Genomic DNA, 24113 nt, shown 5'->3' with positions numbered 1-24113 from the left:
ATAAAGTCTTTTTTAAAAATAAATAAAAGAAGGATTTTTTGAACTAGACTGTGCTTTATGACACAAAACTAATTCACACAAAAATGTGTAATAATTAGCAAATAGGAAAAAAACATGCTTGGAAACAATTTTGTAAGAAAAGTATATACGTTAAGACAATAAATAAGAGGTTATACTTGTGTTTAACATTTTTTCCTGATTGTGCTTAAGAATGTTGGTTTTGGTTTGCCAAACTTAAGAATAAAGCAAGGGGAAAAAGAAGGAAAAATAAGATTAAAACAGGGAGGCTAACCATAAGAGACTCTTAACTCTATAGGAAACATACAGAGTTGTTGGTGGGAAGGGGTAGTAATTGGATGATGGGCATTAAGGAGGGCACTTGATGTAATGAGCACTGAGTGTTATATGCAACTGATGAATAATCCGTAAATTCTACCCCTGACTAACAACACACTGTATTTAACTAAATCAAATTTATTTATTTATTTATTTATTCATGAGAGACAGAGAGAGGCAAAGACATAGACAGAGGGAGAAGCAGGCTTCATGCAGGGAGCCGGATGTGTGTGACTTGATCCCGGAACTCCAGGATCATGCCCTGAGTGGAAGACAGACGCCCAACCAGTGAGTCACCCAGGCATCCCACTAAATTGAATTTAAATTTTTTTTTTTTTAAATTTATGATAGTCACACAGAGAGAGAGGCAGAGACACAGGCAGAGGGAGAAGCAGGCTCCATGCACTGGGAGCCCGACGTGGGACTCGATCCCGGGTCTCCAGGATCGCGCCCTGGGCCAAGGCAGGCGCCAAACCACTGATCCCCTAAATAAAAAATATTTTTAAAAAGAATCAAAGCAAGGTCCTTTTGCAGGGATTCCTTTACATATAAAACAGATGGTATAAATTATGAAACTAAGTACATGTGATGAAAAGTGCCATTATCCAGATTTGTCCAGTATGAGTAGCTATAGTATTTGATATCAAACAGGATAGGCCAATTAAATGCACATTGTCTCATTTAAGCCTCACAATAGTTCTTTTAGGCGAGTAGAGTAGAAATTGTAAACTATTTTAGAGAAGAATCTAGTGAGGGACTCGTGGTGGTTTCCAAAGTTGGCTGATGCTCAAGCCTTTTTTTTTTTTTAAGATGTTATTTATTCATTAGAGAATGAATGCATAAGCGGGAACGGTACAGGCAGAGAAGAAGGAGAAGCAGACTCCCCACTGAGCAGAGGACCCCCCCTTCCCCAACTTGGGGCTCAATCTCAGGATCCTGAGATCATGACCTGAATGGAAGGCAGATGCTTAACTGAGCCCCAGGTGCCCCTCACTGTCAAGTTTTCTGATTTTAGTTTTGTCATTTATGGTATCATACAGTCCACCTGCATCATTGCAGTCTTTTAATTGAAAAAGTGGTTTTATTTTAACAAATTATTATTTTTTTAATTTTTATTTATTTATGAGAGAGAGAGGCAGAGACATAGGCAGAGGGAGAAGCAGGCTCCATGCACCGGTAGCCTGACGTAGGATTCGATCCGGGTCTCCAGGATCGTGCCCTGGGCCCAAAGGCAGGCGCTAAACCACTGCACCACCCAGGGATCCCAAAAGTGGTTTTATTTTAGTTAAATTCCTCGAAGTTGAGAGTGGCTGATCTTTCATTAAAAGTGGTTGAAGTTAAAAAAAAAAAAAAAAGTGGTTGAAGTTTGGGGAATAGACCATTTCTGAAGTTCTCTTCCGTGTACTGAAGTAATTTGCCTTTGCTTCACATAGTTGGTATTATCACATTCCTTTCTCAGAAAAGTTGTTATCCTTGAGAGTTAAGTAAAACTCCCCCCAAAGCATAAGCAATACAAAAAAAAAAAATTGGTTTTACATTTTAATGAAGTTTGATTTAGGTATTTAGGTGCTGTAAATGAGATCATCAAGAAAGTGAGGAGACAACAAAAGGAGAAAATTGTGGAGGTCAGCTCTTGGATAAGGAAATTTATTCAAAACATTTTAAAAACTATAATTCAACAATATAAAGATAAATAACCCATTTTTGTTTTTAATAAAGGATCTGCTAAAGAAGATGTACAGTTGGCCAGTAAACACATGGAGAAGATGCTTGGTATCATTAGTCATCAAGAAAATGTAGATCATATCCATAATGAGATACCACTTTATGCCTTCTAGGATGACTGTAATAAAAAATCAAATAAGTGTTGATGAGGTTGTGGAGAAATTGGAATCTTGTACATTGCTGACAGTAATGTAAAATAGTACAACCAATTCAGAAAATTAGTAGTTTCTCAAAAAGTTAAACTTTGAGTTATCATATGACCCAGTGAGCTCACTTGTAGGTATATATCCAAGAAAAATGAAAATATGTCCATGTAAAAACTTCTGCATTAATGTTCATAGAAACAGCAACTGTAATAGCCAAGATGTGAAAACAATCCAAATGCCCACCATCTAATGAAGGGATAAATTGAATGTATGTGCCATACAATGGAATATTATATGTCAATAAAAAGGAGGTGAGTACTGATGTATACCACAGCATAGATGAGCCTTAAAAAGATGCTAAGTGGGCCGCGTAGATGGTTCAGTGGTTGAGGGTCTATGTTCAGCTCAGGGCGTGATCCCGGGTCCAGGGATGGAGTCCTACTTTGGGTTCCCTGCAAGGATTCTGCTTTTCCCTCTACCTATATCTCTGCCTCTCTCTCTCTATCTCTCAAGAATAAATAAATAAAATCTTTTAAAAAGAAAAAAAAAGATACCAAGTAAGAGAAGCCAGATATAAAAGGCCACATATTGTATGGTTCCATTTATATGAAATATCCAGAATAAATCCATAGAGACAGAGGTAGATAATGGTTACATAGAACTAGAGATCTGGGTGCAATGTGGAGTAACTGCATATGGATACGGGGTTTCTTTGGGGGGTGATGAAAATTTCTAAAATTGTGGTGATGGTTGCTCAACTCTGTCCTAAACATCACTGAATTGTACGTTTTCATTGTGACTTATATAGTATATGGATTATCTCTCTATAGCTGTTTTTTAGAAAAAAAAAAGACTTGTATACTCTACCAACTGAGCCAGCCAAGTACCCCTATATTATTTTAAATATATAATATTTAGCTACCCAATTACCCTCTGGTTTATACTTTATATTATCCATCAGGAAGCCTTGACCAAGACTTTTTGACAGTAATTTATCTCAACTGTTCTTAAACACTCCCTAAAGTTTTAAGTATAGTATCAGCAAAGACTATCTAGATGATCAAGTGTAAGGAAGTTAACTGTTCCTAAGGAGATTTTCCTTATTCCCTTAGAAGGTAGGTACTGTTGAAAGTTTAGTAGTAGGTGAGTCAAGATACTTAAATAGGAAGACTAGGAGATAAAGGAGAGTTAATATTTTTAAAACCTGAGCCGAAGACAGATGCTCAACCACTGAGCCACCCAGGCATCCCCAGTATGCAAGTCTTGATCTCGGGGTTGAGAGTTCAAGCCGCACAATGGGTATAGAGATTAATAAAAAGAAGAAGAGGGCACCTACGTGACTCAGTGGTTGAGCATCTGCCTTTGGCTCGGGTTGTGATCCTGGGGTCCTGGGATCAAGTCCCACATCAGGCTTCCCGCAGGGAGCCTGCTTCTCCCTCTGCTTATGTCTGCCTCTCTCTCCATGTCTCCCATGAATAGATAAATAAAATCTTTTAGGGCAGCCTGGATGGCTCAGTGGTTTAGCACCTGCCTTCAGCCCAGGGTGTAATCCTGGAGACCTGGGATCGAGTCTCACGTCGGGCTCCCTGCATGGAGCCTGCTTCTCCCTCTGCCTGTATCTCTGCCTCTCTCTCTCTCTCATGAATAAATAAATAAATAAAATAATTTTTAAAAGCATCTTTTAAATTAAGAAATAAAAAAGATAATATATATTTGATAATGAACTTAATAATACAGTGCTTTATTTTTTAATATCCAGATTTTAATGTGCCATTAAATTTTTTCCCATTTTTCTGCAAGGATCTGGTAAGCAGGAAGATGTATATAGATCCTGGAAGGAAATGTAAGCCAAAGATTTATTGGTCATATAACCTGCTTCATTTTCTTTTGTTTTGAAATCTTGGTGAATTGGACTCTCTGGAGTTCTGAACTTGAATTCATATGTAGGTCTCTTGAGATTCATTCTCAAACTATAACAAATATTATTATTTATTTATTTTTTTTTTATGATAGTCATAGAGAGAGAGAGAGAGAGGCAGAGACACAGGCAGAGGGAGAAGCAGGCTCCATGCACCGGGATGCCCGATGCATGCCCGATGTGGGATTCGATCCTGGGTCTCCAGGATTGCGCCCTGGGCCAAAGGCAGGCGCCAAACCGCTGCGCCACCCAGGGATCCCTCAAACTATAACAAATATTCTTGTTCTCTTTTAGCCTTAACGCTTCATCTTTGAGTATCCTAAAGAGTGATCATTGAGCTGTGAACTTTACATTTAAACTCTCATAAAAAAGGTTGTAGCTTTTAGTTTCTGTAATTCGGCTTTCAGTGTCAAACGAGGGTGGTAATGGGAGTTTTTGTTTGTTTTGTTGGTTTTGGAACTATCAGTACTTTTTCATTCATTACGACAAGTTTTTATTTTTAACAGCTTCTAAGATTGATTTTTTTTTTTTTTTAAGATTTATTTATTTAAGAAGGAGACAGTTGAGAGAGCACAAGCAGGAGGAGAGGCAGAAACAGACTCTCCACTGAGCAGGGATCCCACTGCAGGCTCAATCCCAGGCCCCTGAGATCATGACCTGAGCTTAGGTGGAAGCTTAACCAGCTGAGCCACCCAGGCACTCCTAAGATTGATTCTTAAATGAAAGGTTTTTGAAATATAGATGTTCATATAAAATACAACAATATTTTTTGCTTATGGCCAAATATTTTGCCCACTATTTCTAGAGAGTTCTTTCTTTCTTTCTTTCTTTCTTTCTTTCTTTCTTTCTTCTTTCTTTCTTTCTTTCTTTCTTTCTTTCTTTCTTTCTTTCTTCTTTCTTTCTTTTTCTTTTCTTTTTTTTCTTTCTTTCTCTCTCTCTCTTTTTCTTCTTTCTTTCTTTCTTTCTTTCTTTCTTTCTTTCTTTCTTTCTTTCTTTCTTTCTTTCTCTTTTCTTCTTTCTAGATTTTATTTACTTATTTGTGAGAGACACAGAGAGAGGCAGAGGCAGAGGCAGAGGGAGAAGCAGGCTCCCTGCAGGGAGCCCGATGTGGGATTCAGTCTCAGGACCCCGGGATCACCTCCTGTGCCAAAGGCAGATGCTCAACCACTGAGCCACCCAGGAACCCTGGAGAGTTCTTTCTACTTAGAACCTGTAGTGATTTTTTGTTTTTTTGAATGACTCTTCAACTGCTCTTCAACTGCTAACCAAACCATTATAATTTGAGTCAGGATTAGATATTCTCCCACTACCTTCTTCCCTTCTTTTTTATACTTCCACAAGGACATCTAGGAGTGTAGAAGAGTTCCAGAGGGAGACCTAAGTCAGTGATTCCAGTAGGTATTATATTTAACCAGTGTAGCAGAAATCCTCCATTAAGATTTTAATGGCAGGTCTTCACATGCTTTTGTTAATTAAATTCCATCTTAATGTGTTTTTAGTTTAGTTTGTCTTTCTCTGCCTTGTTGGTGTTGTAGATTCTAGATCTTTTTTTTAATTCATTCATTCATTCATTCATTCATTCATGAGAGACACAGAGAGAGGGGCAGAGACATAGGCAGAGGGAGAAACAGGCTCCCTGCAGGGAGCCTGATGTGGGACTGGATCCCAGGATCCCGGGATCATGCCCTGGGCCAAAGGCAGATGCTCAACAACTGAGCCACCCAGGTGCCCAACTCTAGATCATTTAAAAAAGAGACCTTGATCTTTTATCTGTTAGTGAGGGACTAGTAATTCTAAAGACTTATACATGAATGCTCTCAGAAATTTTTTCTTGCTGTAAAAACAAGTCTTTCCTAATTGGGATATTATCTACTTTGACTTTATAGCCCTGCTCTATACCAGTATTATAAAAGGAATATATTCTATGTTAATGTGTTGGGGAAATGATACAAGTTAAAGAGTTGAATCTTTTGTTCTTTTTTACCTTTTGAGGTAAGAAATGCCTGTTTAAAAGTGAAAACTTGGCCCTTGTCAAGAATTTTGTCTCCCTGATAGGAATTTTCAAAATATTTTAGTCCAAATACTTTCTCACAGTACCTTATCAGTGTTCAAGACCATACTAGTCATTTTCTTTTCTTTCTTCAGTCTCAGACTTGATTTAGATTCCTCATCCTGCCCAGGACTTACCATACTGCCATACCCAGTTATAAATGAACTGGGGTTAGGGATTGATATGTCATTATGTTGTAGATACAATGGAAATATTGCTTCATGGTTATTTTTTTCTTCTTTTTCAGTGTTCCATTGGCAGGCTACAATAATGGGGCCAGTAAGTATTCAGATTGATTTCAGAGTAAGTGTTTATGTAATTCACTCATTTTAATCCCACTTTTCTTGTTATCAACAGAATGACAGTCCCTATCAGGGTGGAGTATTTTTCTTGACAATTCATTTCCCAACAGATTACCCCTTCAAGCCACCTAAGGTAATTGAGATATGGCATTTGTTTTTATGTGCTTTCTATGACATTAATAAATCAGTTTACAAAAAGTTTTCCTATTCCCTATAGGTTGCGTTTACAACAAGAATTTATCATCCAAATATTAACAGTAATGGCAGCATTTGTCTTGATATTCTCCGGTCACAGTGGTCTCCAGCACTAACTATTTCAAAAGGTAATAGAATGGGTATCTGATATTAAGATAAAGCAGCAGTGTTTTTGTCTTATATTTTTTACTTGTTTATTTTTAAAGATGTATATATTTGAGAGAGGGAGCATGCACATGCAAGCAAGGGGAAAAGCAGAGGGGGGAGAGAGGGAATCTCAAGCAGATTCTGCACTGAGCATGGAGCCCAACATGTAGGGCTCCATCTCACAACCCTGAGATCATGACCTGAGGCAAAATCAACAGTCTGATAATCAACCAACTGAGCCACCCAGGTGTCCCTGGTTTTTGTTTTTTTGTTTTGTTGTCTATTTCTTATTTTTTGAAATGATTATTCATATTCCTTTCAAGAAGAGGTAGTAAGTTCCCGTTATTTTTTAGTACACCTTGAGACCATTGGAGGAAATTGGATTTTCAGGCATAGGTGTTCTTTGATGCCTTGACAGCTCTGTCCGTTATGCTGTTCAAGCGTAAGTTGGAAATGGCCACTTGGTATGAATTTCTTCTAGAGCAAAGTTAAAGTAGAGGAAATTAATGTCTCTTCCAACCTTGAGATCTGGGAATGGAAAGGATAAATACTGTTCCAGAAGAGGACATAGCAGTTCTTTTGAAGGAATGCTTGTGGTATAAATACAGACTTTAGTTTAGGTCCTTGAAGAACAAACTATAGGTGAATTCATATTCAAACTCTTTAAGGTTTTACCAGCTCTTGTCTTGAGGTTTCTATCAGAAACAGATTCATTCTCTAAGATGACCAGTTTAATAAAAATTCTATTTGATGATCTTAATCTTTTCAGTATATAGTCCTGTGTGTGTTTGAAAATGTGTATTAAAAATTAGTTACTGGGGGCAGCCCTGGTGGCTCAGCGGTTTAGCGCCGCCTTCAGCCCAGGGCGTGATCCTGGAGACCCAGGATCAAGTCCCACGTCAGGCTCCTGCATGGGGCCTGCTTCTCCCTCTACTTGTGTGTCTGCCCCTCTCTCTCCCTCTGTGTCTCTCATGAATAAATACATAAAATCTTTTTAAAAAATAAAAATTAGTTACTAATTATGCAATGAAATTCCAGTAATTCTAAATAAAGCCTAATTACATGAGTCGGTTGGGGATTTTTTTTTTTTATCCATGTACTAAGTAGCTAACATTTTCTTTTCTTTTTTTTTTTTTAAGATTTTTTTTATTCATTTACTAGAGGGAGAGAGCGTATAAGCAGGGGGCAGAGGCACTGAGCCAGCCAGACACTCCAACAAACAATATGTTGATTTGAAATTGTACTGCCCCTCAACATAATATCCAAATGAAATCACAAGTGGATTAAGAGCTGTCCAAGTAAAAATATAATAATGAAAAAAAGGCTGTACAAATACAAATAAAGAACAAGAAAGAGGCTGCAAATGAGATAACGGGCTAATATGTTTGAAATAGGAAGAACATATATAAAAATCAGTAAGAGAAAAGATCCCAACAGATGAATAGACAGAAAGGAGCAAAATAATGAAGGAAATGAAAATTAAGTTCCCTTCTTTCACCTTTTTAATTTAACAAAAACCTTAGAAAAAGAAAGCCAGGGCAGCCCCAGTGGCGCAGCAGTTTAGTGCAGCCTGCAGCCCAGGGCGTGATCCTGGAGACCCTGGATCGAGTCCCACGTCAGGCTCCCTGCTTGGAGCCTGCTTCTCCCTCTGCCTGTGTCTCTGCTTCTCTCTGTGTGTCTCTATGAATAAATAAATAAAATCTTAAAAAAAAAGAGAAATAAAAAGAAAGCCAAATGCTGGTGAATGAAGTATATTGAAATGGGTACTTATGTATTACAGATAAAGTATAGATCTGTATAGCCCAGTCTGTCAGTATGTATTAAAAGATGAGGTTGGGCAGCCCTGTTGACTCAGGGGTTTAGCACCGCCTCCAACCCCGGGGCGTGATCCGGAAGACCCAGGATCGAGTCCCACGTCGGGCTCCCTGCATGGAGCCTGCTTCTCCCTCTGCCTGTGTCTCTGCTTCTCTCTCTGTGTCTCTATGAATAAATAAATAAAATGTTTGAAAAAAAAAAGATAAGAGATTTAATCATTACTTTCCTTTGACCCAGTAATCCTAGTTTCATTTGTTTATACTAAAAAGACAGCCTCAAATGCTGAAAAAAAGGTTTATGCTGAAATATATTTGTGACAGTATTGTTTTTGAAAATTAGAAATTACAGGAATAGCGTGTATGTGCGTTGAGGAGTGAGAAGGTCTAGTAGCTAAAATTGTTACCATAACTTTTTTTTTCCTTCCCCCTTTTCTGTGCCTAGTGTTGATTTTTTAGTTACTCTAAATCATAAGGGCTATTAGTTTGACTTATGCACCCTCTACCTTAAAAATAATTGCAGTTCCATTTTGTTGAATTTGATTATATCAGTGTATCTAAGTTTAATGTTTTAATGATTCCCTTTTATAAATTGAATGTGTGGGCAAGCAGTTCTGTGAAAGGCCTGAATCCTATATGTGATAATAATTATTCCTTTTTCGAGGGCAGTAGCTTTGACCTGAAATTCTTTCCACTTTGAATGTTTATGTTAGGGATCTAAATATACAGAAAGCTTAAAGGAAGCAATTAAGTGTGCCATAAAGCCACTTGATTACATGTTTTTAGAATTAGAAGTGACAGTGGGTTATGACACTAATGAAAATGAGTGTATAGTGATGAAAAATGTATATGAAGGTAAAAATTTAATCACTTCAGTGAAGAATCTCTCTAGGTTATAGAAATAGGAGTAATTCTCTTTGTATAGAAGGAAGGTATAGTACATTAATAAGCCAAAATAAGTTTTTTAAGAATTAAATTCCCCCAGTAGCACAATAAAATCTTTTTACCAGGTCCAGATACCACCCCACCTTTCTTTCCTGGAAAGAAAGAATAGTTATTTCTTTAAGAAAAAAAAAATTTAAGGTTTTCTTATTGGAATAATTAGAATAGTAAGTAAGAGAATTTGTAATGCAAATTTGTACCAAATTTGCTAATTTGGTAGCATGTCTAATTTTAGGTGAAGATTCAGTTGAACTCTTGCCAATTTGATGGACTGGACAAGTTTCTTTCTATAGTCAATAATTTCATGAACATTCAAAAATCTGTAACTTCCTGTTGTCATTTCCAGGAAATACATGAAATCTTTCCTTATTGCTGTTAGAATGTTCTGTGCTTGAAGAGGGCATCAGGTGATACACCTGACAATGGGAAGAGAAGATGTTTTGGGAATGCCATCTGCCAGAATTGTGGGCAACAGGAATGAAGAGTCAGAAAGCATCTTTCCTGGTGTTTTTTATTTTCCATATACTCTTAAGGCAAGGAAAATAGCTTTTTTGTTAACAAACTGAATGATAAAGGGCATATGAACTTTTACTTCACCCACAGAAGCAAGCCCTTGATCTCTATAGAATAGGTTTGATAGGAAAATGAATAAATTCTTTTCCTGGTGAACTTGATGTTTTGGAGGTAAAGTGGGCTCAGACTCATTGCCTCCTGCTGCAGAATATTAGAAATAAGATAGCTAAGTTCTGTTACATCGTAATAGAAGAATTGGAATTTATTTCAGTATGTCAGAGGCCCCGGATTTAATGTAATGATGAGTGGCCTTGGCCTTCTCTTTGCATTCAATAAGGAATATATAAGTTTATAACAAATGTGAACAGAGGCAATTATACTATTGAGATTTGTCTGCTGTGTTCCAGGTTGTCCCTGAGGAAATGGCTTAGTTGAGATTCTAAAGTGTCACAGAAAAGAATTTGAGACCTTGGTTTGTTGTATCCTGCATAATAAGTGTGGCCAGCCTCAAATGAGGGCAAATACTGGCCTTTATATTCTTAGACTGAATTGTTTTCAACTAAAAATGAAATAAATATATTGTATCTGAATGTAATACCTGTCATTAAGAAAACATTGTTGGATTTCATGGTTGTCATTTTTAGGAGCATTCAGTAGTGTGGTTGTGTTTGGGAATTTGAAAACCATTTATCTCTAAACATGGGTTTCTAAAAACTGAATTTTATGGTCTATGAAAAAAATGTTAGTCTAGGATTTAAAAGACCTGAATTCTTAATTCCACTCTAATTACTCACTAACCAGGGAACATTGGGCAAGTCACTTCATCAGCCTGGGTGAGTGTTCTTAGGGGTTCAAGAGAAATTTTAAATGAATTTTTGTTTATCCTAATTATAAATTTAGGTAGCACTCATAAACCTACTAGGCACTACAATATGAATAAATTCTTAGAATTTTCCCGTGTATTGGCATCTCATGTTTCTTTCAACCCTTTGCTTATAACCTTTACTAATTTATACCTTTTTTTTTTTTTCCCATTACAGTACTCTTGTCCATCTGTTCTCTGTTGTGTGATCCCAATCCAGATGATCCTTTAGTGCCTGAGATTGCTCGGATCTACAAAACAGATAGAGAAAAGTAAGTATGGCCAGAAAGGTACCTGTGGTGATACGGAGATGTTTTTGTGTCTCAAGTTTTAACTCAGGGGTGGGGTGAGTGTGGGTCAGATATTTAAAATGAAGTTGTAACACGCTCAGCTGGGGACAGAAAGAAAGAAGAGTGTTTACATCGAGTATCATTATAAGTTGAGGATGCTGATCTTTTTTTTTTTTTTAAGATTTTATTTATTCATTCATGAGAGACACAGAGAGAGAGAGAGAGAGAGACGCAGAGACACAGGCAGAGGGAGAAGCAGGCTCCGTGCAGGGAGCCCGATGCGGGACTTGATCCCGGGACTCCAGAATCATACCCTGGGCCGAAGGCAGGTGCTAAACCACTGAGCAACCCAGAGATCCCCTGATCTTATTTCTAATTGTTTCAAATGACTCCCACTGTTGAGAAAAACTTCTCTATAGTGTATTTTCTAAGTTGTCTTCAGCTTGGCATTTGACATTATTAAAGCATTTTGCATCAAGAGTCCATCCGTCTTTGGTAGGTATTTGTAAATTAATGAGAAAAGGGAATTGATTTTCTATCATTTGGCATAATCTAAAAAGAAAGGGAGTAAATACAACAAGATATGAAAGCCCCAAATTTCCTTTAAAAATAAATCTTAATGTAGAATCTATATACTTTAGAGTTGTACTATGAATTATTTTTTTTAAAGAATTTATTTATCCATGAGAGACACAGAGAGAGATAGGCAGACATAGGCAGACGGAGAAGCAGCCTCCCCTCAGGGAGCCTGATGTGGGACTTGATCCCTGAACCCCAGGATCACACCCCGAGCCGAAAGCAGAGCTCAACTGCTGAGCCATTCAGGTGTCCCTATACTATGAATTATTGAAGAGTGGTCAGGATATCAAAAAAAAAAAATAACTGAAAGTGTTCTGATTTTTTTATTTTGTGTTTTATTCAGTAAAACTATAGGAGGAAATAGGTGGGAGAAAGTAGATAATTTTCTAAAGTTAAAATATAAACGACTAAGAATTATTTGAATTCTGTTGGAGAGGCTTATAGATAGTATATTTTTATTTTTTATTATTTTTACTTTTTTTTATTTTTTTATTTTTTTTATTTACGATAGTCATACAGAGAGAGAGAGGCAGAGACACAGGCAGAGGGAGAAGCAGGCTCCATGCACCGGGAGCCCGACGTGGGATTCGATCCCGGGTCTCCAGGATCGCCCCCTGGGCCAAAGGCAGGCGCCAAACCGCTGCGCCACCCAGGGATCCCTTATTTTTACTTTTTTAAGTTCTTATTTTTGTAAGTAATTTCTACACCCAACATAGGGCTTGAACTCACAACCCTGATATCAAGAGTCACCTGCTCTGCCAACTGAGTCAGCCGGATGCCCTACACTAGTAAATTTTTTGATGAGAGAACCATTTTGTCCAATATCTAGGTGAGCATGAATGCCTCCCTAAAGGCATTTCCCAGTCATTATAGTGGTAACGTTCACTAAAATTTTCGGCATCCCTTATTTTTATTTTATTTTTTTTAAGGTTTTTTTTTTTTTAAGATTTTATTTATTTATTCACTAGAGACACACAGAGAGAGAGGCAGAGACATAAGCAGAGGGAGAAGCAGACTCCCTGCAGGGAGCCCAATGTGGGACTCAGTCCCAGAACTCCGGGAACACACCCTGAGCCAAAGGCAGATTCTCAACCTCTGAGCCACCCAGGCATCCCTCTGCATCCCTTTTTAAACAGAGAATTATAAAATCTTTTGCTCTGCTTATTTTATTACTAGAATGTTATTCTGAAACAATAAACCCATTCATTAAGCAACTAAATTGTTAAGTTCTGCCAGGACTAATTTTATTGATACAAAGGAAAGTATTATATCATTTTAATCAAGAACCACATAATGTAGAATTATATAGTTTTAAGAACTCCAAAGAGATGAATCAGTGACTGAAGATCTTTCTTAGAAATAGGTCAATCAAATATAGAATAAATGCTAAGATTTCATCCGAATCCTCCACTAGGTAGTATTTATGGGACATTGTTTCAGGTTTTACAGCCTTTTCCCACCATCACTGAATAAATGCTCTTTAGAAGTTTAGAATATGTGCTACTGAAGCGAGCATGTCATTAGAAATTTAGAAAGAGGAGTGCCTGGGTGGCCCAGTAGTTAAGCGTCTCACTCTTGATTTTGGCTCGGGTCATGGTTTCAGGGTTGTGTGATCAAGCCCTGCTTCAGACTCCACCCTCAATGCAAAGTCTGCTTGTCCCTCTCCCTCTGCTCCTTCCCCTGAGAATGTTCTCTCTCTCTCTCAAATAAGTAAATGAATGAATAAACAAAAAGGATTTGCTAGAATAGTACTAGTTATTTCCCTCAAGTTACTAGATTGGATAATGAATGAAATCTGTTGCTGTCTGTCTGACTGACTCCTCACCTGTGTTAAGCCAAGCTTCTCTTTGTGTGTACAGGTACAACAGAATAGCTCGGGAATGGACTCAGAAGTATGCGATGTAATTAAAGAAATTATTGGATAACCTCTACAAATAAAGATAGGGGAACTCTGAAAGAGAAAGTCCTTTTGATTTCCATTTGACTGCTTTCTATGAGCCCACGCCTCATCTTCCCCTGTGCACATGTTTACCTGATACAGCAGTGCTGCGTGTTGTACATACTGGGAACAACAAACTAGAAATACTGTACTTCTGTACCAACATTGCCTCCTAGCAGAGAAGTGTGTGTGTGACAAGCCAGTTCTCCAAGCATAACCTAGGTGTGAGACTAAAAGTTTTCCTTATTGACTTAAATTTGGATAATGGCAAGGTGAGGGGTGGTAGGTATGTTGTATGCTTGGATGGGGAAGAAAAGCTCCACTGACCTGTAGGAGATTGTTTTTAAGTGGAATTCTTTTTAACTCAGAACAGTTATGAAAAGCAAGGTGAAGAACATGAAGCTGTTTCTGTATTCATTTTATTCCGAAGAACCTACGTCTTAGGTGAAAGTTATGACCAACCAGATTAAACTCTACCCACATCCTGTATTTTAAGGTCTAAGTTTAACTGGTCAACATTTAAAATGGATTGGAGCTATTAGTACATAAAGTGTGATGGGCTTTGGTCCCACATCTTTTGCATCTACCCACCCTTCAACCTTTGTCCTTCAGCCCCCTTCTCTCTTCCACATTCTTTGGTTTGTATGTGGTTTCTCAGTTAATATATAGCTAATAGCTCTTATTTTTCTTATGTTTTTAACTGCTTAGGTCTATCTGGATGTAAGGGTGAAAATTCATTTGATGGAAATACTTGTGTATATTTAAAGACCCAATTGCTCCTCTGGAGCTTGTACGTTCAAGAATGATTAATCTGTGTAATAAACTGATTACTACAGTCATTACATATAATTTCGTGTGAATAGGCTTTTTTGATTTTTAGAACTTTGTTTAGCAGAGATTAGTGGTGGGTTTTCCCCACCCCTAATGTTTTAATGAAAATATTTTCATTTTTCCTGGTTGCATTTCAAAATCATGAAACAATTCCAGTTTACATAGTCAAAAGGATATCTTGAAAGTAATTTTACTGAACAAGATAAGGGCATAAGCTGAAAAGCAGTTCCATGAAACTTACGTGTGTAGTATTCCAGGAACATGACTGTTAAACTAAATAAGAAATCTGCTTTATTAATGAAACTAAGCTGCATTTCACCAAAACCTTGTGACATTCCCTTGGTACATAGGACATAAAACAAAGGCATTGCTATTTGGTAAGTTAAGCTTCTGTGATTGTGATTGTAAAAGAGCACCATTGACCGAACCTGGGAAACAGCACAATCTTGTATTGGAGAGTCTACATAATTACTTTGCACTGACATTGAAGGATGTTCATCCAATTTTACATTGTACTGTATGTGGCTTTTTGAAGTCTTCCCTCGACTCTAGTAAATTGTAGTTTGAAACTTGTAAACAACTGTGTTTGCCAGAAACATCGTTCGTGTGAACTAGGCAAGTTACCTTTTCCCCCTCATTCTCCTAATCTAATTGTAAACCAGGCCACCCTGAAGGCCATGGCTGATGCTCTCTAGCCATCAGGTTCTTTCAAATGCATCTTTACACTCTTGCACAAAAATTGAGGAATAAATGTCCACTGCTTTTGGTTTTAAAACTTGTTTAACTTGTCTTATCTCTCAGTGTCATTATCCCTCCATCTCGGAACTAAAGTGTGCAATAATCTGAAACCTCTTAAACTGCTGATTCCCTGTTGGCTACTTGCTGGCATTTCTGGCATTCTTGACCTTGCAAAGAAGGTTTGACTGTTAACAGGTGTGGGGAAAGGAGTTAGAATTGAGCTCTAACCTAAAATTGTTTGACCTATATTCTCAGTGTCATGGGCAGGTAGGAATTCATCAGTTTTAGACTTGCCATTAACTAGACTGGGGACTATAGGTCATAGTTGCACAGATCCTGAAAGCCCATTCTTTGTCATCTTAGAGAGCAGCCAGCTCATTACCATTGACTAGGTCATAATGTAGATACTTACACAGGAGTGCTCTTAAGTATTTATAAGTGCTAAATAAAAGCCATCATACTGGCTTGTAGGTGCCAAATGAAAGTGTTTGAATGGTCATGAACATTAGGCCCTTGAATGCAGTTTGGTTTTGCTTATTTGGATAGAGAGCTTATTTGGTCCCGTCTGCATGCGTATAGCCTTGCCCAGAACAAAGCCTCAGTGAGGGAAGCCACATTCCCCACTCATGAAGAAAAGTGTGTTAGCCCAGGGTGGTTCTCATCTGGGGTCACATTGCTTTTTACAGGAATGTCTGGCTTTATCACATGTGAAAGCTTATTTACAGTAACCTTGATTGATGACCTTGATGAGGCAGCGGTTACTAGATGTATCAATATTGGAATATCAAGTGTATGAATTCCCTTTGCTTCTTAATTCTTATCATGGAGTGCTTGAACAAGTTAGAGTTGCAGCATCACTTTCGGTTACATGATTTCAGATACTTGCATGCTCTGTTATTGGCCAGTGGTCAAAGGTATCATTGTCCTGCTGGTTTCTACACTTTGGATAGCACAGAGACTCAGAAGGAGGGTTCTTGGGTTAGGGAATGACAGGAAGGTCTATAGAGAGAAGGACATGGTGTGGTCAGAGTGAGGGTCCATGTTCTCTGCACCAACCTAGAAATAGAGGCATTCCTTTCCCACTTCCATTGTCTATAATACTTCACTTTTTGAGTCATTCCTCTTTGCCTCAACAGGTTATTTTGAACCCTAGGTAGAAAAATGAATTATTTTCAAATTCAGTTGGAATGCCTATAATCTGTCCCTTGTCTGCAATTAAGGTGAAACTGGCTTTTGTCTCAGATGGCTATATGATACCCCCAATACCCAGTGGTTGTAACAGAATAACTTTAGTTGCTGGGTCTTCTGAATCATGACCATATCTTTCCTTCCTTCTCAGGAATAAGCATCTTTATTACCCCACAGAAAATTGTCAAGTATTAAGGACCCATATCCTTTTAATTCTCTTTGTGAGACACTTTATTTCAAGTGATGGGCTATTTTGATGGGTGTGAGGTTATACAAGGGAAAGCAGATTTTTAATAGAAAATAACTAACTGAAAGGGGACACCTGGGTGATTTAGCAGTTGAGCATCTGCCTTCAGCTTAGGGTGTGATCCCCCAGTCCTGAGATTGAGTCCCACATTGGGCTCCCTGCATGGAGCCTGCTTCTCCCTCTGCCTCTGTCTCTGCCTGCTTCTCTCTCTGTGTCTCTCATGAATAAATCTTAAAAAAAAATAAATAAATAACTGAAGGTAGCAAACTTCCCAAATATACATTCATATATGTCCAAGAAGAGAAAAATAAATTTCCTTTGAGGTGCTTCTGGAGCCCTTTCCTATTTAATTTTTCCTTATGTTGTGTACGTACTTAGGTGAAAGTGGCTTTGAGTTCTCTCTACCCCACAAAACCTGCCTTAAAAGCCCCAGCTGCTAAATAGTTGGTGTTCAGGCTCCTCTGAATGTTTCTAGGCGAATTCCTGGGATGGGCTAGTTCCTGGGACTGGCTGTGCTATTGCTTTGTCATGTTTAATATTCATGAAACAAATACATTCCTCCATTGTTGCCATATTTTACCTTAGTTGATATGACTGGAAAACTCAAAGGTTGGGCTGTCTAAAGCCATTAAGTCCTTGGGCTTCAGTGGCTTTATATATAACATGATCACCAACCAGCATTTGGCCTTTCTTAGTGACTGCTCCTGGGCTGGTTGAATCAGGTAGACAGTTTTTAGTGACAAGTAGTCACTTTGCATCTTTTGAGTTATTTGTGGAGTTGCATCTGATCAGAGACCAAGTATAATCTGCCTCTTAACACATGTAGAACTGTATGAATATCTTAGCACAAAGACAGCCATTTTATAGTTTTTAATTGAGTGGAATTTATTTGTTTTTATCCTCCTGTGTAAGTTGTTATTGGTAGAATGGCCTTTTCCAGGGCTGGGGCTCCTAAGTGCCCAGACTAAGCTGCCAGTTACTGCTGTCCAGGGAAGAGTAGCGCCAGCCTTGATGAATATGCTCTGCTCCTTCTCGGGCTTCTAAGGATATTAGGGAAAATAGCTACCGTTTTCTCAGGCATCTCTCCCCTTGCTTTGAGCTACTTGTTCTCCTATTTGAATGTCTTTCTAAGTACTTAGAAATCTTGACGCTTAAAAGATATTCCCCTGACCTAAATTGTGGGGCCCCTAGTGAAAGAGTGACTAGGGAGGGTTTAGTTTTCCTAACCATACTACCTACGATCAACTACTCCCCCAAATTGTGCTTTCTCAGCTTTTAAGTTTTCCATAGGAAGGGAGATTAACTTTGGAAGCTCCAAAGCTCCTTCTTGGGCCCCCTCACTTGGAGGTTTCCAGAAACAGCTCACAAATACAATCTGAAGTTTGGGCTTCCAAATTAGCACCATCTCATGGGTTCGAAAGATGTGTCACGCTTGCGGTAGTTAGCAAAAGCTAGGCTACCTACTTGACTGCAGGAGTATCTGGAGCTTCCCCCAGCTAATTAAGGAGCAATACTGGTTAAGTCCTTCTGGGCAGTGTCCTCAGTCAGCATTGCTGCCATCTTTGAAAGGTGTGGGCTGCTTGTAGGATGTTGGAGTAAGTTACGGGGACCTGGCCTTGTTTCAGAGGGCAGCCAGGATTTCCAGTCACCTGTTGCACTATGACAGAGGGGACCAAGGCTTCCTCAGACCGGCCAGAGAAATGGGGCTTTTCTATGCTAAGAGGACCAGACCATCTCATCCTGGTTCTCTTTTAGAAGAAACAAGAGGGCTTAAGAGAAGGGGGGTGAAGAGAGGTTCTGGCGCATTATAACAGGTTATGGGGCAGGTACTTTTTCCATAAGTGTGGGTTCAACCTCTAAGTGGGATATAAAGGGCACTTCCTTTTGAAGGTTAGGGTGTAAATTTTGTGGAGGTAGGGGTAGGGGGAAGGATTCCTTTGTGATTTCTCCTCTGACACACTGTCCCTGCTTATCCTGCCCCCTGCCACCCTCTAACTGTAGGTGACAGATGGGTTTAAGTTTCTGTACCCACAGATGGAGGAGGTGTCTAAAGTGCATTTGCTTGGGTAGGGAGTGAGCTGGTCTCTGAGTGGATGCTAGTGCCTGAGTGGCCAGCAGAGGGCAGTGGTGACCCATGGCTGTAACAACCGAGAGGTGGGTGGTCAGTAAATCTGTTTGGACAGAACCTGAGAGGGGCTTTTGTTGGGGTGGGAAGGCCTCTCTGGGCTTGGCTTTGTTCACACTTTATGCAGAACTGGATGGGCCAGTGCCTAGCTCAGTCAGGCTCATGAGAGCCTTATCACAGGGAGCAGGGCCCAAGGCCTGCCAGAAGTATTGAGCACCCCTCTATCCTTCCCATTGGTACAATAGCCATATCCCTGGCTTGTGGACAGGTTAGTAGGGTACACGCCATGGCCTTTGCCCACCTGGCTATAGGTTGCAGGGAAGCAAAGGCGTGTCCATCACTTCATATGAATAAGGAGATCTGATATTTTTTGGCAGATCTGATATTTTTTGGCAGTTTTCTTCCTGGTGCTTGCTGCTGCCTTTCCCCAGAGGCAGGCAGTCCCTGTCACCCCGGCCAACCAGCCCAGTCTCATTTCCCTGCCCACCTACTCTGGGCAACTGGGACATTTTCTTTTCATAGCCCAAGGAATAGAGGCCTGGAGACAGAAGGAACAGAGCTGGGGGCTGGTGATAGGGCTCTTGTCTTCCCTTGTCCTCTTTATCCTTTTTAATCTCTCTTGTGTTTGGGGGCTCCAGGCTCCCCAGCCTTCCATCCCAACAGCTGTGAGCCTCCAGGGCCACTACCCAGAAGCCAGCTGCCTCTTCTTGGGGAATTCTTTGAAATTCCAGTCTTGGCCATCTGGATATGCAAATATCTCCAGAATTGCTGAACCTCCAAGTGGCTACACCCCAGGCAGAGTTGTGAGAATTGACCACCACTATCCCCAGATGGGGGAAATTGCCTAGGGGTTGTTGGTGTCTGGAACCCAGGTTTTCACCTACTGAGAGACCCACTGTAAGAGTACGGAAGAGAGGAGTCTTGAGGGCTCCCCAGGTCCTGGTCTAGTTCCTAACTAGATTTTGTAAGGGATTTTGCATTAAGAAGAGGAGTTGGGAGACCCCTGGGGGCCCTTTCTGAAAAGTGAGGCTCTGGGCCTGAGAATGTCCCCAGAATAAGGACTAAAGCCTTGGGTCTAGCCTGGCCAGAGGTGTGGGGGCTACCTGCAGGGAAAGCTCCTGATATCCTACCAGGCCAGACCAAGGCAATAGGCAACCCAGAGTAGGGCCAGCAGCCTGGCCCCCAGAATGCCTCGCTGTCCCTCAGGCCTCCCCCTGGGGCTGGTTATCTGGCTGCAGCAGGAGGAATGTGTGCTTTGAGTGGGGAAGGCGGGGGCTCAGGGTCAGGGCGGAAACCTGGGAATGTGGACTCCCTGCCTGCCCCTGTCCCTGTTGGAGGGAGGGAGCCAATGGAGAATGTGGCTGACAGGCCCCAGGCGTGGGAGAGTGTAGGTCTGCGTGTGTGTGTGTGTGTGTGTGTGTGTGTGTGTGTGTGTGTGTGTGTGAGAGAGAGAGAGAGAGAGAGTATGTGCAGGAGGGGGCTGCCTGTGTGTGTATAAACTGAGAGAATTGTGAGCGTGGACATTCCTTAGTGTTTATACATATGGGTGCGAACCTAAGCTGTGTTTGAATCACAGGCCATGACTTTTAAGTTGTATATTCTTGGGCAACTAATTTTTCTCTCCTTTGCTTGGTTTTCTCTTCTAAAAAAATGGGTATTTGGCCTCCAGCCTTAGGCAGTGCTTGGTCAATAATGGCCTTATCAGGTTGAAGGCTGTGGGTTTTGAGTACTTATGGGTTCTCAAGGAGGTATGCATGGACAGTGGAACATATATCCTGGATTCCTATACAAGCCAGAAGTCTTTCCCTCTTTGAGCAAGACCTGCTTCTGGGACACCCAGGGACTTGGGGCGGGCTGTGTGGGTCCCTTTGGGGCCCGATGCTCACACACCACTTAGCAAGGACTACAAAAGTGTACTAGTAAACAGAATGGGTAGACATTTATATGGACATGCCTGGCTAGCCTGTGTCTCTGCCCAGGGTTTGTCCCTCTACTTCTCTTGGGAAATGAAAAGGGACTCCAGCTACCCCTTCTGGTGAATAAAAGCCTAGAGAGGTGGGGGGAAGAGTTGACTCCAACCACCTGGGAATGGGAGGTTCCATGGAAAGAGACCAGATCTCTGCCAGGTGTTTCCCAGCCCTTGCCTGAAGGATGAGGGTAAGAGAGTGATTGTAGCATTGTACACAGCCCAGGATCCCTGCTTCCTCCCCCATCCTAGGTCAGAGGCTACATAATAGTCCTGCAATTCTCTCCCTGAAGAGTGTGCATTGCACATACACACACAAGTGCATATATACATGTATATATGCTTGTACACAGGTTTTGGGGTCAGGGGGTTGTTGGAGTCTGCAGACAGAACTTGATGAGATCCTAGCACAGAGAGGTTGGGAAATTAGCCAAGGTCACACAGATGGCAAAACTAGGGAATGTTGGGAGTCTTTCTGGGTAGAACCTTTAGGGGGAGCTCCCTGGCTGCAAGGGATTCATTCTTGAAAGCCCCTGGGAGGGCCCAGACTTTCACTGGAGGAAGTGAGGGCTATAGCCCAGCTGGCCCTATACTGGAACCACAGGAGTGGCCTGTAAGGGCGTGTTGAAGGAATGACAGATCTTGGCCGTGCTCCCACACACATGCACTGCTGGGAATGGGGGTTGAAATTGCTGAGATCAGTGGCCAGCCCAGTTTCCTGCTTTGGATTTGGAATAGGGCTTTTCAGAGGGCTCTGGAACTGATGTCTCAGTTTCTGTATGGGGAAATGGAGGAATGGAGAAAGGGATTGATTAGGGATGATCCTCAAGGAGCTTCTGTAAGAGGTCTGGAACCCTAAGTAACTGAGTAGATAGATCCCTGCTTGGTGGGAGGTTCCTTGTGTTCTACAACTTTGTGAGTGTGACAGGAAATGGGGCCAGTAGCTAGGCACTAGTTGAGTTGCACCTGGGGAGAGATTGGGAGTGGTTTTTCCACCAAAGCCCTAGAGTATATGGCAGGCATGGGCTCTGCAGTAGGGGAAGTGGTAATGTGTGGCCAGTTGTGACTGAGTGTAACAGTGTTAGATGCATTTGTGACACTTGCGTGGTATTTCCCAGGTGTGTAAAATGGTAGAACTAGTTTGGCTGCTGGGGTGAATCGGGTTCCTGGAGAGGAATGGACCTATCAGGAGAGAGTGATACTATTAAGTAGTTACAGTCACTCTTTTTTTTTTTTTTTTTTTTTTTATTTATGATAGTCACACAGAGAGAGAGAGAGAGAGACAGAGGCAGAGACATAGGCAGAGGGAGAAGCAGGCTCCATGCACCGGAGCCTGACGTGGGATTCGATCCCGGGACTCCAGGATTGCGCCCTGGGCCAAAGGCAGGCGCCAAACCGCTGCGCCACCCAGGGATCCCCTACAGTCACTCTTTTGATAGGACTTAATAGTAACTATTAATGATCCTAAGACCCTCTCTGTTTTGAGTGCTCACCCTGTGCCTGGACCTGTGCTATGTGCTCACCTGGCAGTAGCTCATGTAGCTCTGTCTGTCAGAACTCTGTGAGTTAATGCTGTTTTGCCTGTGCCACTATATTTGTTTATTGTGCCACATTATATTCACATTTGGGGATGTGGTAGAGCTGCATCTGTCTTATTTGCTGAGGTGCCACTTGTGATGTTATATGGCCTTGGCATGTACTTGGGCTCTTGATCCCATTGTGTTGTGAATATGGGGCACAACTCTGTTATTGCATACGATGACACCCAATTTGACAATGTTCTTTGAGGTGGTGGTGAAGCCATATTATTAGGCTGTGTGACTTTTTTGCTTTGTTATGTGACTTTGTTGTGCAGCCAGAATATGTAACTCCCTAGTGTTGGGTGGTTTGAGACCAGCAAGTGGAATGTATGACTCATTTTGTGTCCTAGTGATATTGTGGGTGTCTAGTGTAGGGGCATAGGTTGTGATGGTGGGAGGGCCCATTGAGGCAGGATGAACTGGTGGTACCATGATATGATGGACTCTACTGCTGTTATGTGTCTGTGGCACTCTTGTGGGTGTCTGTGCAAACCATTTATTTGACCCCGTTGTGTCGAGACCTGTGGCACACAAACTGTTGTGTGGTGTGACTCCCTTGTAGTGAGTGTGCCTCTTCTTGGTGGCAGTGGCCCTAGTGATGTTTCGCTGTGTGGATCGTGTGTCCGTGTGACCCCTCTGCGCCGCCGCCCCCCTTGGCAGGTCTGTGTGCTGTCTGACCTCCACGCGGACGCCCCCACCTCCGCCGGCCCCGCCGCCCCTCCCCCATGCCGTCCGCCAGCGCTGCTCGGCGATCGATCGCCATTGATTGTCCCTGACGAGCTGCTCCACTTTCCAGCCAATGTCAGGAGGGGGGATCTCCGCCGCCCTGGCGGTGTCATTTCCACACACTCCCTGGGCTGCAGCCAGCGCGGGCGCCGCCAAGAGCCGGCCTGGATCGCCTGGAGCGTGGACCGGACCGCCGCGCCTCGCCAAGACCCAGACGGGGCGGCCCGACGCCCCCCGCCCCTGAGCCTGCGGCCCTGCGCCGGGGTCTCCCATTCCCCAGGTGGGCACATGTTGTCACTGCGGGAGTTTGAGTTGAGCCTGAGGAAAAGGAGGGGGGCACAATTGGTGCATCGGATGGGGGCGCGGCTGTTTCCTTCGGGGCGGAGGTGCCAGTGGCCAACTTTGCCGGGGCCCAAACAGATGCTAATGATTTTCCGGGAGGCGCGGGTTATCTCTGGCCGCAGCCAGTCAGCCAGCCAGCGCTGCCCGGGCACATACACTCTCCACCCTCAGTCTCACCCCCAAGAGACCCGCCAAATGACTGCCTGGCCCTCAGTGGACGCTGGGGTTCCCAGCCTTGCTGAGGGGCCCCCAGAACTCTGGCTGTGGGGTAATGTTTGCTCCCTGTCCACCCAGGATGTTACTGTATCTTATTCTGAATGCTTTCCCAAAGCCCCTTTTTAAGCAGAGAAAATGAGGCTTGGGAGAAACCCTGCCCAAGGTCACACGGACCCAGCAGCTGTTCAGTTGAGTGGGTTACCCTCTCTTAGAGCCACCCCGTTGGGGACTCAACAGTCCCTCATTGCCCAGGGGCTGAGCTAGTTTCCAGGCTCCCCGGTGGAAGTGCTGACGTGGCTCTGGGCAGCTGTCTGGGGCCGGGAAGCAGGGCAGATGTCACAGAGCCCAGGGGAGGAGGCAGCTCCATGGGGAGGGCCAAGGGGGGGAGGGCAGGCCGGG

The 24113-nt window shown here is 41.8% G+C and overlaps 1 protein-coding gene across 3 annotated transcripts in view; it reads left to right on the top strand.

The window, feature by feature from the left end:
- UBE2D2 (ubiquitin conjugating enzyme E2 D2) overlaps window positions 1–15361 on the top strand; it is a 55376-nt gene extending 40015 nt beyond the window's left edge. For all 3 annotated transcript variants that reach the window (XM_055331705.1, XM_055331704.1, XM_055331706.1), the window contains 5 exons: window positions 6423–6454; window positions 6533–6610; window positions 6695–6800; window positions 11126–11219; window positions 13676–15361. In XM_055331705.1, the coding sequence (XP_055187680.1) occupies window positions 6423–6454; window positions 6533–6610; window positions 6695–6800; window positions 11126–11219; window positions 13676–13721 (356 nt within the window). In that variant the 3' untranslated portion in view covers window positions 13722–15361. The remainder of the gene's footprint in view (window positions 1–6422; window positions 6455–6532; window positions 6611–6694; window positions 6801–11125; window positions 11220–13675) is intronic.
- The last annotated feature ends 8752 nt before the right edge of the window (window positions 15362–24113 follow it).

This window comes from Nyctereutes procyonoides, unplaced genomic scaffold, assembly GCF_905146905.1.
Source record: "Nyctereutes procyonoides isolate TBG_1078 unplaced genomic scaffold, NYPRO_anot_genome, whole genome shotgun sequence".
NCBI classification, from domain to species: Eukaryota; Metazoa; Chordata; class Mammalia; order Carnivora; family Canidae; genus Nyctereutes; species Nyctereutes procyonoides.
The sequence above is the reverse complement of the archived record's forward strand: the minus strand, read 5'-3'. Positions and strand labels throughout refer to the sequence as shown.